The sequence below is a fragment of the Dasypus novemcinctus genome, chromosome 15, assembly GCF_030445035.2.
Source record: "Dasypus novemcinctus isolate mDasNov1 chromosome 15, mDasNov1.1.hap2, whole genome shotgun sequence".
NCBI classification, from domain to species: domain Eukaryota; kingdom Metazoa; phylum Chordata; class Mammalia; order Cingulata; family Dasypodidae; genus Dasypus; species Dasypus novemcinctus.
Genome location: NC_080687.1, coordinates 19,618,400 through 19,636,507, shown reverse-complemented (window position 1 = coordinate 19,636,507; position 18,108 = coordinate 19,618,400). Strand labels below are relative to the sequence as shown.

Below are 18,108 nucleotides of genomic sequence, written 5' to 3'. Positions count from 1 at the left end.
ACGGTGAGCCCCTGATGCTAATGACTATGCTTGTGAGCTGATAAACCTAAAATAAGAACAAGGCCTAGAGCAACATTGTGCCTGGGAATTTCCTCCTGTCAGCCTTCATGTTACTCAAATGTGGCCAGTCTCGAAGCCAAACTCAGCATGTAAATGCAATGCCTTCCCTCCAGCGTGGGACATGACACCCGGGGATGAGCCTCCCTGGCAACGAGGGACCACTATCAAATACCAACTGATGATGCAACTGGAAAAGGACCTTATACGGAAGGTTCAATGCGGATCAGCAGAATATCCATGTCTACATAAAATACCATGACTTTAAAATGCTGTTTGACCTAAAGTAAGGGGGAAAAGGAAAGGAGAAATGAGTTTATATGGCTACGAGTTTCTAAAAAAGAGTCTGGAGGCTGGCAGAAGGATTGCCCTCATGCACAACTGAGCAGAGTCAGAGAGACAGATAAAGCAGATACAACCCCCAGATAATGGTTCCTTTGAAGGCTAAAGAGACCCATGAGAGTTATGGTTATGGCCGATGGGGTTAACTATCAGGGCAGATGGCCCCTCTTTGGAAATGGTGTGTATGTGTGATGAATCTGGACTCAGATGGGATCTCCCTTCATAAGTCTTTCATGCTAATGTGCCGGAGGTGCAGTTAACATTGGGGTTTAAGATATATTTAGGGGATTTGAATCTCTGGACCGACAATGTGATAGCCAGGTCCTGAGCCTCAACAGACTCCAGCACCTACAATCTGATTTATTGGACTTACCACACTCAGCTAAGATGGAGTTGAAGAAGGACAATCACCACACCGTGGAGCCTAGAGTGATTACAACTGAAAATGGGAGGACTGCATCCAGCATCCATGTGGAATCTGAGCCTCCTCTTGACATAGAGGTGCAATGGACACAACCAATCCAATGTCCACATAGAAGAGGTGGCATTGGATTGGGAAAAGTGGACATGGTGGACGATGGGTATGGGGAAGGGCAGGAAGAGATGAGAGGTGGGGGCGTATTTGGGACGTGGAGCTGCCCTGGATGGCGCCTCGGGGGTGATCACCGGACATCGTGGATCCTCACAGGGCCCACTGGATGGAATGGAGGAGAGTATGGGCCATGATGTGGACCATTGTCTATAAGGTGCAGAGGTGCCCAAAGATGTACTTACCAAATCCAATGGATGTGTCATGATGATGGGAACGAGTGTTGTTGGGGGGGGAGAGGGGGGGTGGGGGGGGTGGGGATGAATGGGACCTCACATATATATTTTTAATGTAACATTATTACAAAGTCAATAAAAAAAAATTAATTAAAAAAAAAAAAAAAAAAAGGCTGGTAAGAAGGGAAGCTGGAATTCAAACCCAATAGATATGTGACTGGGAAGAGTTTGGGGCTACAGTGGATAGAGTGAGGGCAATGGGTCAGGGCAGGCAGTCCTGGGGCAAGGGAGATTCCAGGATGGGGACACAAGTTGAGGGAGGAAATGGGAAGATTGGGATTGGTACAGAGAAAAAGCATAAACATAGATACTCAAGAATAAATAAATAGAATGAGGTGCAGATGCAGCCTTGACTAAGTCTATTTCCTCCTTTCTCGGTCCTCTGCTTCTCTTGTTCCATTGCTTCAGTTTACATATTGTCTCTTCTGTCCTCCTTCAACCAAAACTGTCCTCAGACTAGAATCTGATATCAGATATTAACTCCTCAGTGGAATTGACAGTCAGTGTAAGCCATAGGGTATTTTTACTTGAATTTCTATCTTTAGTTGTGGAACATAATGTTTTGTCCTGTATAGAACTTTTTACCAAGAGTAAATACATATATACACACACACACATAAACATACACATGTAGTTGTATTCAAATGGTATTTGTTCTGGTAGAGGGGAAAGCTAGAGGTGGTCAGCAGAGCACTGTGGAGGTATGGAAGGCATCAAGGTCAGGATCAGCATTCAAAGTGTTTCCATTCAGCCATTCAGAAATAAACTTTCCTTCTAGGCTTTCCTGGGCTCCCCTGGATTTCACACCTTCTTTCTCCTGCCACATTTGGGCTCACACCAGTGCAGCTGTCTCATCCCTTATCTCTCTTCTCCTGTCACATCTTTCCCTTGATATTGTCGACACCTCTCTCGAATGTTCTGCACTTGAAATCTCTTCCTGCTCTCCGGCTAAGGGTATCCCATAACTGTCAAAGAGATGGAGCGGTCTGGATTATCTTTCCCTCCAGTCTGTACAAAAATAACTCCAGTTCCTAGGACCCTTAACTAGTCTCCATCTCTTGTCTAGTCTCTGTAAAGTAACCTCCCGCTCCTCTTTCTCAAGCTCATACTCCATTCCCACTCCTCTTAGCTCCCTTTGTTCTCTTCTTGCTTCTATTTATCCAGCTGCGAAATCTGTCTAAGCCCCCATTCTCTTTCAGAAGAAACCTCATAATTGAACCCTAATGAGAAATATTTGCATTTTCAGCCACTTGGTAATTGCATTTCAGATGAGCTCCTGGGGGTATGTATAGCAGTTTGATATTACTGATGAATTCCAAAAAGAAATATTGGATTATGTTTGTAAATTAGTCTTTTCCTCTGGGCATATTAGATTATATTGGTTTACTTGATTACTTAATTGCTTACTTGTGCCAGTAGGGCATTGAGCCCCCACGCTTGGGGACTCACAGATAAAGGCATGGCAAAGGACAGACTTGGAGGGTTTCTAATGTTGAAGTTTTGATTTTGAAGTTTGATGCTGAAGTTTTAAGCTGGAGCGCCAGGAAGTAAGTACCCAGAGGAAAGAGAAGCAAGCCCTGGGAAGAGAGGAAACCAGGAAGCCTGAACCCTGGCAGGGGTTGGCAGCCATCTTGCTCCCAAATGTGGAAATAGACTTTGGTGAGGGAAGTAACTTATGCTTTATGGCCTGGTTTCTGTAAGCTCCTACCCCAAATAAATACCCTTTATAAAAACCAACTGATTTCTGGTATTTTGCATCAGCACCCCTTTGGCTGCCTAATACAGTATGATACACCGAGAGGTATGGCATGAAAAACAATATATGGCTCTAGTAACAGTAATGGCTAATGCTTATGGAGAACTTAATATGTATCAAGCATAGAGTTAAACATTTCACTTGTTATCATCTTATTTAATGCTCACAACAATCCTATGAGGTAGGTACTACCATGAGAAAATGTGCATAAAGAAGTGAAGAAAATTAATCCAGTCTTGTGGAATAATAATAGTTACTATTTATCGAGCACTAATTTTTAAAAGCACTGTGTTAAACTCCTAGGTACTTTATGTTGTACTGTCAAAACAACCCTGCGAGATGGGAATTATTCTCTTCCTTCATAAAGAGAGAGGCTCAGAGGACCAAGCAGCCAGCAAGATGGGCAGGGCCAGGGTTCAGACCCAGGTCTGCCTGAACTCCAAGTACCAATGTTTCCTGGCTGCACAGTCTGCAGAAGTGAAGTGATAAGATAATGGGTAATCTTAGAGAAACAGAGCACAGGCTTGGCCAACATTGCCAGTGAAATCAGTCTTGCTCTTGAATCAGTAGCTATAAGGGGGAGGAGGCCTCGACATCCCGATTATACCAAATGTGAAATTCTCCTCCCTGAACTCAGTGGGTCAGGCCACAAGACTCAAACCTGGACTGTCGGCCACTCCCCAGGCAAGCAGGGCTGTGGCCCTCCCACACGTCTTTGTGCCAGTAGGAGTGCCATGGAATCAGTGACCCCTTCTAGAGCTGGGCTTGAGAAAGGGAGAGAAGGGCATCATTCCATATTCTGGCTCCCCAGATGCCTTCAGCTCTAGGACATCCTGAGAGGAAGCCCAATCCATTAAGGCAGGAAAAACTCACCTCCATGAAACATGGCGCGATTACAGAGCTCTGTCCAATTATCCCCTGCTCCTAAAAGAGCATCATAGGCAATCATGGGTGCATCGTGGCCTCTCCGTCCCCCTCGGCCTTCTGAACTCCATTTCTTATAAGTCTGAGGAAAGAATCATATGTCAGTGGCACTAGAGCAAAAAGTAAAAGCATGTCAGAGAACATCAGGGTGACAGCTCCCCCAGATTAACCCCCTAGGAACTATACATTCATTCATTCATTCACTCTACATGTATTAAACACCAACTAGGTACCAGGAATTAATTATTCTAATGCTGGGGACAGACAGTGAGCAAAGCAGAAACACCTCAGTTCTCAGGGCTCTTGCATTCTAATGGGCAAAGCAGATACATCACATAATGTTAGGTAACAATAAATTCTATGAATAAAATACAGCTGGGCCAGAGGACAGAGTGCACTGTGACAGGGTGCTCATTTACATTGGATGGGCAGGGAAGGCCTCCCTGAAGAGGTGCTATCTGAGCAGAGATCTGAATAAAGTGAAGGACTGAGCTGGTGATATCTAAGAGAAGAGTGTTTCAGGCTCAGAGAAGAACAAGTGCCAAGGCCCTGAGGCAAGAGGACCCTTGCCATGTTCAAGGAAGAGTCAGGCGTGGCGAGAGCAAAGAGGAGGAAGGTGGTAGGCAGGCCTGGATCAAGGAGGGCCTCGAATGCCATCAGGAATACCTTGGATTTTATTCTAAATGTGATGGGAAGCCAATGGAGGGGTTCAAGCCAGTGGGGCTATAGCAGGCCATAGTATAACTGTGGTTGCTGTGTAGAGAAAAGACTGAAGAGAGGTAAGGGCCCAAACAGGGGGCCCAGCGTGGTGGTCACACATCCCACATGCACTTGTCCCTTATTCCTTAGCAACAAACTCAGAATTTATTCGGGAGCAGTGTTTCCATCTAAAGAAGCACATTTCTGAGACTTCCTTGCATCTAGAAGATGTCTGTGAGGTGTAAATGAAAGGGTTGTAGGAATCACCTTAAAGAGAAGACGTGGGCCCTTCCCCTCTCCCTTCTTTCTTCCTGATGGAATGTAGGCGTGCTACCTGGGGTTCCAGCAGCCCTCTTGGCTATGCAGCCACACACTAAATGGCAGAGCAGACACTCAGAAGGAGCTGTTGTTCTTCACTGCAAGGAACTTCTGACTCAGTTCTGGACTGCTTATCTCTGGATTTCCTTGATGTAAGGGCAAACAAACTTCTACCTTGGCTAAGCCAAAGTTATTTAGGGTTCCTGCTCACATCATCCAGTTAGAAGGCTTTATCAGTATAACAGGCGGGAGATGCAGGTGGTCTGGACTATTTTATCCATTTATACAACTTTATATCCCTAGCCCCAGCAGAGATGAATTGAGAGAGAATATTTTAAAAGACTGTATGTACGTTCAAATTTTCTACAAAATACCATGTTCATAATCAGAAAAAATGAGCATCAAACACATTGCCCACTTAAAAGTGACTTCCTCAAGCCTTTTTAAAACATGGCTTTCTCCCTATCGGCTTACCTTTTTTCTCTTTTAAGTTGCTACCTCAGCCCATCTCTATCATTTGCTTTATCCCCCATTACACTGTGAGCTTTTGAAGGGCATAAATTACTACAGTCCTGGTCAGGGTGGGCAAGGCCCTCAGTGTCAGACCCACCCTGAGGAGTGGAACCGAGACAGGTCCCGGTCCTCTACCCTGCCCAAGTCTCTGTGATACACGCAAGATTTACCTTGTCTCTCTCCTCTGCATCATAATGATCAGGAAAGCTGGCTTTACTTTCCTTGTCTTCAGTGATTTTTCTTTCTTCCAGATAAAACTGCCATTTAGCTTCAAAGTAAAACCAATGTTCCTGGTATTCTGAATATAAAGAACAGAGTAAGTCTGATGGAGGTAGCCGTACATGATTGTCATCCAGTTGGGGTGTGCAGGAGAGTTGGTGATATGGGTGCTGGGATGACAGAGTGGGTGTAGGGAAGTTGTCAGTAACAAGAAAGAAGGGAAGAAAAGGTGGAAGGAATCCATCCAGGTGGGTGAACCTTAGCACCTTGCCCTAAGAGTAAATTACTTAGCAGTTGTGCCTGAAATTTGAAAATGGTTTCCATTCATTGCCATTTTGAAACAATAGCAAGGAAGGTAGAGATGGGTGGAGTGAAACAACTCAAGAATTGCTTAATTATATTCAAAAACTAAGAAGAGGTTGCAATATTTTTAGCTGTATTCGCTTGAAAATTCTGGAACTGTATATTTTCATTCATTTCAATATCATGCCTGCAAAGTAGGGAGAGAGGAAGCTTCATTATTCCTGATTAACAGCTTGAAATCCAAATCCCAGAAACGCTTAAGTGACTTTTCTAAGGTCATTTGGTAAAGAAGATATTGTCTTAGAAATGAGTCTGAAGTATTAGCAATATGCATTTCTAAACAATATGAATCACATTTCAAATCTTTAGAAAATTTAAGAGGCAAATCAGGTTATTTTAGACATAAGCTGCTCCATTGTTCCTCACACTTAGTATTTAAGGCGAACAGCATCCAACTTATAGCACATTTTATTTGATCCTTCTCCACTTTAAAATCTCAAAGCAAGCCTGCATTTTGCCACAGAGGGGTATGGGTTGTCGGGGGACGTTAGGTTGTTGTTACAAAAGGTCTCATGGGAAATGACATAAGATTAGGAACCACAGAGCCTGTTTTCCCAGCTTATTGCTTTCCATTTTAGTATTGGGAAGCAGAAAACACTAGAGCACAGAAGTTATAATATGAGAGGCCTTGGGGCCTCGGGGCTGTGAAGGAAGATCAGTGGCTGGAAGGGGGATGAAGCCTAAGGAGGGAAGGCGATGAAGCCTGAGGTTGGAAGTTGCCTTTCTGCCGCTGCTCTCTAGCTAGTGGCTCCAGGAAATGTCCTAGGATAAGGCTCTGGGTTACAGAAAGACTCAAAGGCCCTCAGAAAGCCTTGGCTGACTTGGTTTAAAAAAAAATTAAAAGTACAATTCCCTTAAGATTTCATTTAGGGAGATAAGATTAACAGTTAAACCCTCAGTGTTCGGCAGCACATACACTAAAACTGGAATGATACAGAGATTAGCATGGCTCCTGCTCATGGAGGACACAAATTCATGAAGCGTTCCATATTTTTGTAATATGGGGGCATTTTAGGGACATTGGGTTTGTCCTGCATGACACTGCAGTGACGGCCAAGCCATTGGATATTTTGTCATAACTTACAAAATTGTGCAGGATGAAGTGTAAACTATAATGTGAACTGTAGTCCACGGTTAGTAGCAATGCTTCAATATGTGTTCCTCAGTTTTAACAAATATACCACAGAGATGGAGGATATTGTTGATGTGGCAGAGTGTGGGAAAGGGAGGGAGAGGGGAATATGGGAATCCCTTGTATTTTTTATGTAACATTTATGTAATCTAAAGCTTCTCTAAAAATAAAAAAAATATATTATTTTTAAAACTGAAAATAATCATTATAAAAAGTTAAACAATCAGAAGAAATAGGGCAAGGGCTAAGATACATAGGTAATGTGTTAACCCTGTAAGGTCATGGAATTTCTAATAGTTTGCTTTTATTTGGATGTGGATATAAAATCAAAACATAGCATCTCACCCAATTAAATGATTGGCTAACTTTGGAAATATATGTTCAAGCATAAAAACATTGAACTCATTTGCTAATTGTTCTGTCTATGGACTTCATCCTAAAGTCTGAGCAGAAGGCCTAGACAAGTATTTCATGAGGATGTTCTAGAGAACAGTATCTTCTCTGGATGATTTTAGGTGTTTTGTTACAAAGGTTTCTGAGTCACAGAAGTGCAAAAAACTCTGAGTTAAACAAATCTAAAATTAAATAGATTTATTTAAAGGCATATTTCTCAAAACTATCTGAATGATGACTTCCCCGCCCCCCCGCTTCTTTATCATGGAACACCTTCTTTGACTACAGTTCGTTAGAAAATACTAACTGTTCTAGAGTATCTGGGAGAAATGTTGATTCATAAAACAGGAATTTTGTAATTGGGTAGTTTCATAGTCTAATATTCTAATATTATTTTATTTACCTGTCCCTTTCAGATGGTTTAAATGTGATCCTACCTCAGGTTAGGGAGATGACTACCCAGATGACCAACAGATCACAGGGCTGGAAAGAATTCCAAGAAGTCATCTACTTAGTTTCCCCATAGCCCCAGCCCATGCTGGCGTGACTGTACCTGACTCATCTGACACAGAGAAATCAAGAGGTAACAATGACTTAAACCAGACACAACTAAGCTCTGCTGCTGCCAATTTATTAAGGGAAAGTTAAGCCACACGAAGACAGGGAAAGACTATGCAAGTTAATAATAACTTTGCTGTGAACACTCTTGGGTTTTCATTTTTCATCAGAACAGTACCCTTTGTGAATGTGAAAAAGTATTTCCAGTGCTATATTCAAACAAATGCAAATGTGTATGTATCCTTGTAAAGTTTTTCTAGAGATCTCCCAAAAGACATTTTTAGGATATAAACCCCAACATCTTGTAAGGTGACGACTAATAATACATTTCAGTTTCAAGAAAATTTCAGCATCAGGTTGTTTTACTTTCTGAAAAATAAGCAGTTTAAGTCCTTCATCTCCCTCTCCTTCAGGACAAATCAGATAACTTATTTTAGAAATTTTCCTCAGCAAGGAAAGCTGCCCAAATTCCTGAGGTGGCACATGCCCCCCTTAGAACCCAGGGCAGCTGCTGCAGAGTGAAAGAATCCTGCAGAGGAGTCCTCCACCCGAGGAGGAAGCCCCACTTCCCTGACCCCACACCTGCCGTTGCAATGTCTGCTCTCAGGGCAGGTACATAGGTTAGGTCTCGGGATAATGTGGAATATTACACTTGATTTCTCCCTCACTCCCCTCTGAAGAATGGGTTATTTCTCTCTGTGAACCTAAAGATACTTATAGTCAGGTAGGGAAATTAATTTTAAGTATCCACTCCAATTCCTCTTTTTAGCTACTATCATATGTAGAGGTGGGAGCGGGTATGGCTCAAGCAGTTGAGCACCTGCTTCCTACATGGGAGTCCTGGGTTCTGTCCCTGGTGCCTCCTAAAAACAAAGATAAACAACAAGCAAACAAACAAAAAAATAACTCGGGTTGTTGATGGGGAGCTCAGTGGCTCAATGGTTGAGCGCCAGCATCACACATACAAGGTCCCAGGTTCAATCCCTGGCCCTGGTACCTTAAAAAATAAAAATGAAAAAAATGAATAGCATAACTTCTAAAAAAATAATAAGTAGAAGTGTGGGGTGGGACAGTTGTCTGATCTCAGCGGTTCCGGGCATGAAGAATGCTGCGTTGCTTTGGATTTCCTTGCGCATACTTGCCATCCTCAATGAGGCATCTGCCCTCTGGCTAGGGAACAATCTCAGACTTTCCTTGTGATGTTAGGGCTCTCATACTGGCCCAACAGAGATTCTCTGGATTTCCCCCTGGAGCAAATGTACTTTGAAATATATGGGAGCTGGGCCATAAGATTTTAAATTTTCCAAATCTGCTTGGAGTATGAATTAAGATTAACCTCTTTCTAGGTGCCAGTGCTTGAGAATGTGACCAAGGAAGGAAGCCAGGCTCACCTGCCATATGCCGAATGGTCTTTTTACAATATTCTTCAGCCAGCGGAACCACCTTCATCATCTCTCTCCCCCACTGCACGAGCGGCTTTCCTTGGACAGCATAAGATACAAACAGGGCAGTGCACAGGGACCCGAGGAAGCCTAGAGGAGCACAGGGCAGTGGTGGGAGGAGAAAGACGCGTTGTCATCTTGTCCTTAAACCATTTACCGCTTTCCTTTTTTTTTTTTTTTTCAGTTACTCTTTGAGACATCAATTATGGATCACTTAAAGGCCAAGGGATTAGAGTTAATGGAACAATAATAATCTAATTTTCATATCCAGGGTTCTAAATATTGTCCTGACTACCATGTCATCACTCTGCTTCCTTTCATGGAATGTTTTAGCTCTAGAATCTTGGACAAATGCATGCTGTAATAAATAAAATGATACTTGTTACTGAAAGCTGTTTGAAAATTGAAAAGGGGAATGGAGATTAAAAGCACTTCCAAATATTAATTACATTCAATTGAACCCTTAAAACATTTTCAATCATCATCCTAAAAATATACCAATTATTTAACTATTCAACATGTGAAACAACATTTCTTTAATAAACAGTGTTAGCGAAATTTTTAGAAATTTAAATTCTCAACTCAAATTCTTACACTGATTACATTGTTTTCAAATATTCAATAATTTCATGTTTGAAGGTTTTTAATTTTTAATTTACTTCTAGCTGGACCCGTTGGTTCATACATGCCCAGTATGAACTCCTTTCTAACTATCTAAGATCTTGCCCATTGGCTGCATCGTATACCTTTTATCTTACATTTTAGGTATTTAACAAACTTACTTGTTGAGTTCATTGCTTAGGCTGTCAGGAGCCGAGGTGAACTCATTTGGCATATTTTGTCACATACACTCAGCAGAACGCCCTCTCAATGAACATGGCTCTAGTTTTATCAAATGCCATTTCAATTACTGCTGTTGTCATGCACTTAAGCGGTGCTTCTAGGAGGGTACAGTGAGTGACAGCCAGTTAAAAGGAACATTAGGAGTAACCTTGAAAGAACACGTCAGTCACCAGAGAACAGCTGGTAGCCTTTGTGCATGGAACTGGAGAGGAACGTGTCCACCTGCTTAGGAATGATTTAAGGGCTGATTATGTCAGAATTTCAAATTGTTTTTTCTTTTTTTAAATTGCAAGCAGATTGAGCGACCCGCTTCAACTACCTAAGTCACGTCTCAGAGTCAGGTCTTGGGCAGTCACCCTAGTTTGTCCTCTCCTGTGGCGGATCTTGCTTCCCTCTGTCTGATGGGCAAGTGGTGAATGGGAAAATAACAGAAAAGAGTTGACTTACACTGAGCACACGTCATGTGGCAAGCACTGCTTTGAGAGGTTTTATTTATTATTTAACTCATTCTACCCTCATGACAACAACTCAGTAAGTAGAACTAATTATTATCATCAGAGTCATTATTTTACAGGTAAGGAAACTGGGCACAGGTAGTTTAAGCAACGTATTCCAGCTCACATAGTAAAGGGTGGAGCTGAACATGAGCTCAATCAGTTTGGCTAAAAGCTTTTGTGCCTAAATCATCATGTCAAAGGTGACATAAAAGCTCCAAAAACCACGGTTAACTGTTGGGTTTGGCTTCATTGCTGAAAATATAACATAAATTCTAATTCCTATTAGTTCAACCCAGAATCCTAGCTTCATTCAGATAACTGGTGCTTCTCTTTTTCTTTCTTTTATTATTATTTTTTCTGAAGTGAAAAATATCAAAATCAATGAGAATTTCTTTCCCTTGTATAACTTCTCTAAAATCACCACACTTCTCATCAGTTTTGATTTTAGGTTGAAACAGAACTTAAGCAAAGCTGGAGATTAAAAGCAAAAACAAAAACGAAACAAAACAAAAAGTCCTCCAACAACTATACAAATAAAAAATGTGATGTGATTGCATGAGACTTCCAGTATAGTACATTGGGCAAGGGTGAAGAATTACAAAAAAGGCACCTGGCAGGGAAGCAGCTGTGGCTCAATCAGTTGGGCTCCCGTCTATCATATGGGAGGCCCTGGGTTCGTGTTCCAGGGCCTCCTTGTGAACGCAGGCTTGCCCGCATGCTGCAGAGAGCTGCCAGCCTGGGTGCCACCGGGTGCCACCAGTCTGCAAGCGCCGCAGAGAGTGGACTCAGCAAGGTGATACAACAAAAAGGGAGACAATTAAAAAAACAGAAGAGGGAAGCAGATCTGGCTCAATGGATTGAGCGTCTGCCTACCACAAGGGAGGTCCAAGTTTCAAACCCAGGGCTTCCTGACCCGTGTGGTGAGCTGGAGTGCCGTGCCATACAGGGGTGTCCCCGCATAGGGGAGCCCCGCGTGCAAGGAGTGTGCCCCATAAGGAGAGCCGCCCTGCTCAAAAAAAGTGCAGCCTGCCCAGGAGTGAGGCTGTACACAGGGAGTGCTGAGGTAGCAAGATGACGCAACAAAAAGAGATCCAGATTCCTGGTGCCGCTGACAAGAATACCAGCAGACACAGAAGAACAAACAGCAAATGGACACAGAGAGCAGATAACTTGGGCGGGGGGGAGAGAAATAAATAAAAAAAATAAATCTTGAAAAAAAACACAGAAGAGGGTGCAGCTAATGGACACAGAGAGCAGACAGCAAGCAAGCCACGGGAGGGGCGGGGAGGGCACCTGGCACACATGGGATCTTAAGTTTAAAAAGACACACTGATATCATTTAGGATGCATGACTCTGGTATCTGTTCCAATACCAGCACTACCTGTAGGATGGTTATGTGTCATTCTGCCACACTCGATGCTAACTTCAATAAGCGTTTCCAGACGGTCAGGTTTCCAGTATCTCATGCCAATGCACATTGCTTTGGTGGCAGCTCCAAATCCTGAACCTATATGAAAAATGAAATACTTAAGTTAGCCTTGGCCCTAGTAATTCTACATCTGACAATCTAGTTTTCATTAAAAATCTGAAAAATATACAAAAATTTATGTAAAAACATGTGCATCATAGAGTCATTTAAATGGATGAAAAATAGGCAAACAACTCAAATACCTGACAACAGAAAAAGATTAAATAAATTATGATGTATCTGTATGTTGTAATATTATTTAGTTATTAAAAGGAGAATTTTTGATAGCATGGGGAAATGCTCATAATTTGCTCCTAGTTGGGAAAAATAGAATTTATACACAGCATGCTTTCAAGCATATATGTTTTCCTTTTTTAAAAACAGCTTCGTTGAGTTATAATTGACATACAATAAACTGCACATAATTAAAGTGTACAAGCTGATAAGTTTTGACATATGTATCTACCTGTGAAACCATCACATAAAGATAGTGAACATACCTATCACTCCCAAGAGTTTTCTCATGCCCCTTTGTAACTTATTCTGCCAAAGGTCCACCAACATCTGATCAGGCAACATAGATTAATTTTCATTTTCTAGAGTTTATGTAAATGAAATATATAGACTGCACTCTGTTTGACCTGGCTTCTTTACCTCATCATAACTATTTGGAGAGCCAACCATGTTGTTGTGTGAATCAATTGCTCATTCCTTTTTATGAAGGAATGAATGGAATACAAATAGTATTCCATTGTATGAAGACAAAGTGATTTGCTTATCCATTTACCTGTTGGACATTTGGGTTGTTTCCAGTTTGGGGCTATTACAAAGAATGGTGCTATGAAAATTCGTAGCCAAATCTTTGTGTGGAGGTATGTTTTGTCTTGGGTAAATATCTAGGAGAGGAATGTTTGGATCATAGGGTAGGTGAATGTTTAACTTTTGAAGAAACTTCCATACTGATTTCCAAAGTGGTTGCACCATTTTACATCCCCACCAACAGCTCCTCCACATCTTTAACAATAATTGCTGTGGTCAGTCTTTTTAATTTTAGCCATTCTATTAGGTATGTAGTGGTATCTCATTGTTTTAATTTTTATGTATTTTAAATGACAAATAGATGTTAAATGTGTTTAAATGAGTTTCTTTGCATATATATTCTTTAGTGAAATGTCTGTTTAAATCTTTCACCCATTTTTGTATTACGTTGCTTATTTTCTTATTTTGAGTTTTACGAATTCTTTCTACATTCTGGAATCAAATCATTTATCAGATATATGCATTGCAAATATTTTCTTCCAATATGTGGCTTGCCTCTTCATTCTTTTAACAGAGTCCTCTGAAGAGCAGAAGAATGAATTTGGGAAGTATTCCTCCTCTTCGATTTTCTGGAAGAGTTGTATAGTTATTTCTTCCTTAAATATTTGGTAAAATTCCCCAATGAAACCATCTGGACCTGGAGTTCTCTTTGTAGGAAAGTTATCAAGTACAAATTTAATTTCTTTAATAGTTGTAATGCTATTTAGAATATCAATCGCTTCTTGAGTGAACTTCGGTAGCTTGTCTCTTTCAAGGAATTTGTCCATTTCATCTGAGCTATTAAAGTTATTGGCATAAAATTGTTAATAATATTCCCTTATTTTCCTTTTGATATCTGTAGAATCTATAGTGATGTCACCTCTCTAATTGTTGATATTGGTAATTTGTGCCCTCTCTTTTTTTCCTAATCAGTCTAGTTAGAAGGTAATCATTCATTAAAAAAATTTTAAAGAACTAGCTTTTGGTTTCATCGATCTTTTTCTACTGTTTTTCTTTTTTCTATATCATTGATTTCCACGCTGATCTTTCTTATTTCCTTTCTACTGCTTTCTTTGGGTTTAATTGGCTCTTCTTTTTCTAGTTCCTTAAGGTGAAAACTGAGGTCATTGATTTAAAACTTTAGTATTGAAATCTGTTTATAATTGTGAATTTGTCTATTTTTTTTCTTGCAGTCCTCTCCCTTTTTTGCTTCATATGTTTTAATGTTCTGTTATTAGATATATAAACATTTATGTCCTCCTGATATAATGACCCATTTATCATTATGAAATCACCTTCTTTATCCCTGGGAACATACTTTGCCCTAAAATCTACTTTATGTGTTATTACTGTAGTCATACCAGCTTTCTTTTGATTTAGTGTTAGTGTGGTATATCCTTCCTCATGTTTTTACTTTTAATCTATTTGTGTCTTTATATTTAAAATACATTTCTTAGAATCAGTTTAAAATTGACACTTGTTTATTTATCCGACCTGACAATCTCTGCCTTTTATTTGGGGTCTTCAGACTATTTGCATTTAATGTAATTATTGATATGGTGAAGTTTAAATCTACCATCTTGTTATTTGTTTCCATTCGCTCTGATTGTAATTCCTTTCTCCCTCTTTTCTGCCTTCTTTTGATTTTTTAAATTAATTTTTTAATGATTCAGTTTTATCCCTTTAGTTTTGTTTATTATCTATAACTTTTTGTTATTTAAATGGTTGCTTTGGTTGCTTTGGGGTTTATAGTTTACGTCCTTAATTTATCAGTCTACATTCATGTGAAATACCATTCCACATATATGTAAGAATCTTACATTTGTATACTTCCATTTCCCCCATCTTTTTGCTATTATTGTGGTACATTTTGCTTATACAAAGTTTATAAACCCTACATTTGTTTACAAAGTAAATTATTTAAATGACTTAAATATAAGTGAAAAATAAATATTTATGTAATTACCATTTCCATTGCTCTTCGTTCCTTTGTAGAGATCCATATTTCCATCTGGTGTCATTTTCCTTCTGCCTGAACTACTTCCTTTCACATTTCTTCTGGTATGAGTTGCTTTCAGCTTTTGTATGTCTGAAAAATGTTTTATTTTGCCTTCATTTATGGAAGATTTTTTTTTAGCATAAGGAATTTTATGTTGAAATTTTCATTCTGTATTTTATGATGTTGTATCACTGTCTTCTATTAATAGCTTGTGTTGTTTTTGTCAAGAAATTCACTGTCATCCTTATCTTTCTTTCTCTGTATATAATGTGTTTTTTTGTTTTTTCTCCAACTACTTGTAAGATCTTCTCTTTATTATTGATTTGAGCACTTAGATTATCATGTACCTTAGTATAATTTTCTTCATTTCTTGGGTTTGGGATTCATTGAATTTCTTGGGCCTAGAGTTTATAGTTTCTATCAAATTTGAGAGAAGCTTGGCCATTATTTCTTCAAATATTTTTTTGTTCCTCTTCCCTTTTCTCCTTTGAGGATTCCAGTTATATTATATTAGGTTGCTTGTTGTCCCAAATATCACTAATGCTCTATTGATTTATGCAGATATTTTTTTCTCTGGGTGTCCTGTTTTGGATAGCTTGTATTGTTGTGCCTTTGAGTTCACTAATCTTTTCTTCTAAAATGTCTAATCTGCTGTTAATCCCATTCAATGCATTTGTAGCTTTTATCTCTACAAATTTGATGTCTTTTTTATACTTTATATCTGTTAATGTCTTTGTCTACTAATTCTAATATATGTGTCAAACCTCCGTCACTTGTGATGATATGGTAGGTGAAAGTTTAACTTTTGAAGAAACTTCCATACTGATATCCAAAGTGGTTGCACCATTTTACATCCCACCAACAGCTCCTCCACATCTTTCACAATAATTGCTGTGGTCAGTCTTTTTAATATTAGCCATTCTATTAGGTATCTCATTGTGGTTTTTCTTCATTGTGGATTCTATTTTCCTGCTTCTTTGTTTTTTTTTTTTTTTTTTTAGTATTCATTCCTCCCCCACCTCCCCCCCCCATTGTTTTTGCACTCGCTGTCTACTCTGTGTCCATTCACTGTGCGTTCTTTTGTGTCTGCTTGTCTTCTTTTTAGGTGGCACAAGGAAATGATGATCCTGGGACCTTCTAGAGTGGGAGAGAGGCATTCAATCTCTTGTGCCACCTCAGCTCCCTGGTCTGCTGTGTCTCGTATTGTCTCTCCTCTGTGTCTCTCTCTTTTTTTTTTTAAAGATTTATTTTTTATTTATTTCTCTCCCTTCCCCGCTGCCCCAGTTGTCTGCTCTCTCTATCCATTCGCTGTGTGTTCTTCTGTGACTGCTTCTATCCTTATCGGTGGCACCGGGAATCTGTTTCCTTTGGTTGTGTCATCTTGTGTCAGCTCTCTGTATGTGCGGTGCCATTCTTGGACAGGCTGCACTTTCTTTTGTGCTGGGCGGCTCTCCTTATGGAGTGCACGCCTTGTGCGTGGGGCTCCCCTACGCAGGGGATGCTACTGAGTGGCACGACACTGCTCGCACTCATCAGGACTGCACATGAGCCAGCTCCACACGGATCAAGGAGGCCCAGGGTTTGAACCTTGGACCTCCCCTGTGGTAGGTAGACGCCCTATCCATTGGGCCAAGTCCACTTCCCTGTGTCTCTTTTTGTTGTGTCATCTTGCTGTGCCAATTCTCTGTGTGCCGGCCAGCACTCTTGCTCAGGCCAGCTTGCCATGTGGGCGAGCTTGCCTTCATGAGGAGGCCCAAAGAATCAAACCCTGGATCTCCTGTATGGTAGAAGGGAGCCCAATCGCTTGAGCCACATTCTCTTCCCTCCTGCTTCTTTGTATGCATTTGATTGGATACCAGATATTGAGAATTTTACTTGTTGGGTCCTGGATATTTTTGTATTCCTATAAACACTTGAGAATTGTTTTAGGGTAATTGAAATTATTTGGAAACGGTTTAATCTTTTCGGGTCTTGCTCTGTTGAGACCAGAGTAGTGTTTAGCAGCAATTTATTCCCCATTACTGAAGCATGGCCCTTTGAATACTCTTTCTAATGCTCTGTGAGGTTACCAGTGTCTCTGGTAAGAATAGGCACTATTCTTGATCCTATGTGAGCACTGGGTATTGTTCCCTCTAATTCTCTCTGCTTGTTCTTTCCCCAGCCATGGGTAGTTTTCTCACATGCACATGCTGATCAGTGCTCTATTGAATACTTAGGGAACCCTCAGAAGATATCCATTTTTTTCTTTAGGCAATGCAGCATTCTCCTCTCTGATACTGTCCAGAGAATTCTAGCTATCTTGGTCTATCTGGACCCCAGGTCCATTACATCATTCATTGCACTACTTGCATCACAGCTTGGAAATGCTCCAAATTAATGAGTTTGGAAAATTGTAGGCCTAATTTTGTTTATTTCATATCTTGGAGGGCACTGTCGTTTTGTTGCCTGAAATCCAGTGTCTTAAAGACCAATATTTCCTATATTTTGTCTGGTTTTCTTTACTTATTTTAGATGGGAAGGTGAAAACAGTTCCTGCTATTTAATGCTGTTGCTTTTGGTTTACTAGTAATTTTTTTTGAGGATTTTTGCACCTATATTCATAAGGGATATTGGTCTGTAATTTTCTTTTCTTGTGATATTTTTACCAGGTTTTGGTATAGAATAATGCTGGTCACATAGAGTGAATTAGAAAGTAGTCTCCTAAATACCTTGAAAAAGTTTGAGAAGGATTGGTACTAATTCTTCTTTAAATGTTTGGTAGAATTCACCAGGGAAGTAATTTGGCCCTAGCTTTTACTTTGTTGAAAGTTTTTGATTATTGATTCAATCTCTGTACTTGTTATAGGTTTGTTGAGGTTTTCTATTTCTTTTCAAGTCAATTTAGGTAATTTATGTATTTCTAGGAATTTTTTCATTTCTTTTAGATTATCTAATTTGTTGGAGTAGAATTGTTCATAGTGT

At 40.2% G+C, this 18,108-nt stretch overlaps 1 protein-coding gene and 1 pseudogene across 1 annotated transcript in view; one reads left to right on the top strand and one right to left on the bottom strand.

Annotated features, from left to right (window-relative positions):
• The window catches only part of ADPRHL1 (ADP-ribosylhydrolase like 1), a 62,419-nt gene that overhangs the window by 33,647 nt on the left and 10,664 nt on the right, over nucleotides 1–18,108 (bottom strand). The window contains exons 3-6 of the mRNA XM_058276382.2: nucleotides 12,264–12,389; nucleotides 9,491–9,631; nucleotides 5,605–5,732; nucleotides 3,854–3,986 (exon numbers count right to left, since the gene is read on the bottom strand). Of these exons, the coding sequence (XP_058132365.1) occupies nucleotides 3,854–3,986; nucleotides 5,605–5,732; nucleotides 9,491–9,631; nucleotides 12,264–12,389 (528 nt within the window). The remainder of the gene's footprint in view (nucleotides 1–3,853; nucleotides 3,987–5,604; nucleotides 5,733–9,490; nucleotides 9,632–12,263; nucleotides 12,390–18,108) is intronic.
• On the top strand, nucleotides 6,915–7,011 carry LOC111762384 (U6 spliceosomal RNA; annotated as a pseudogene).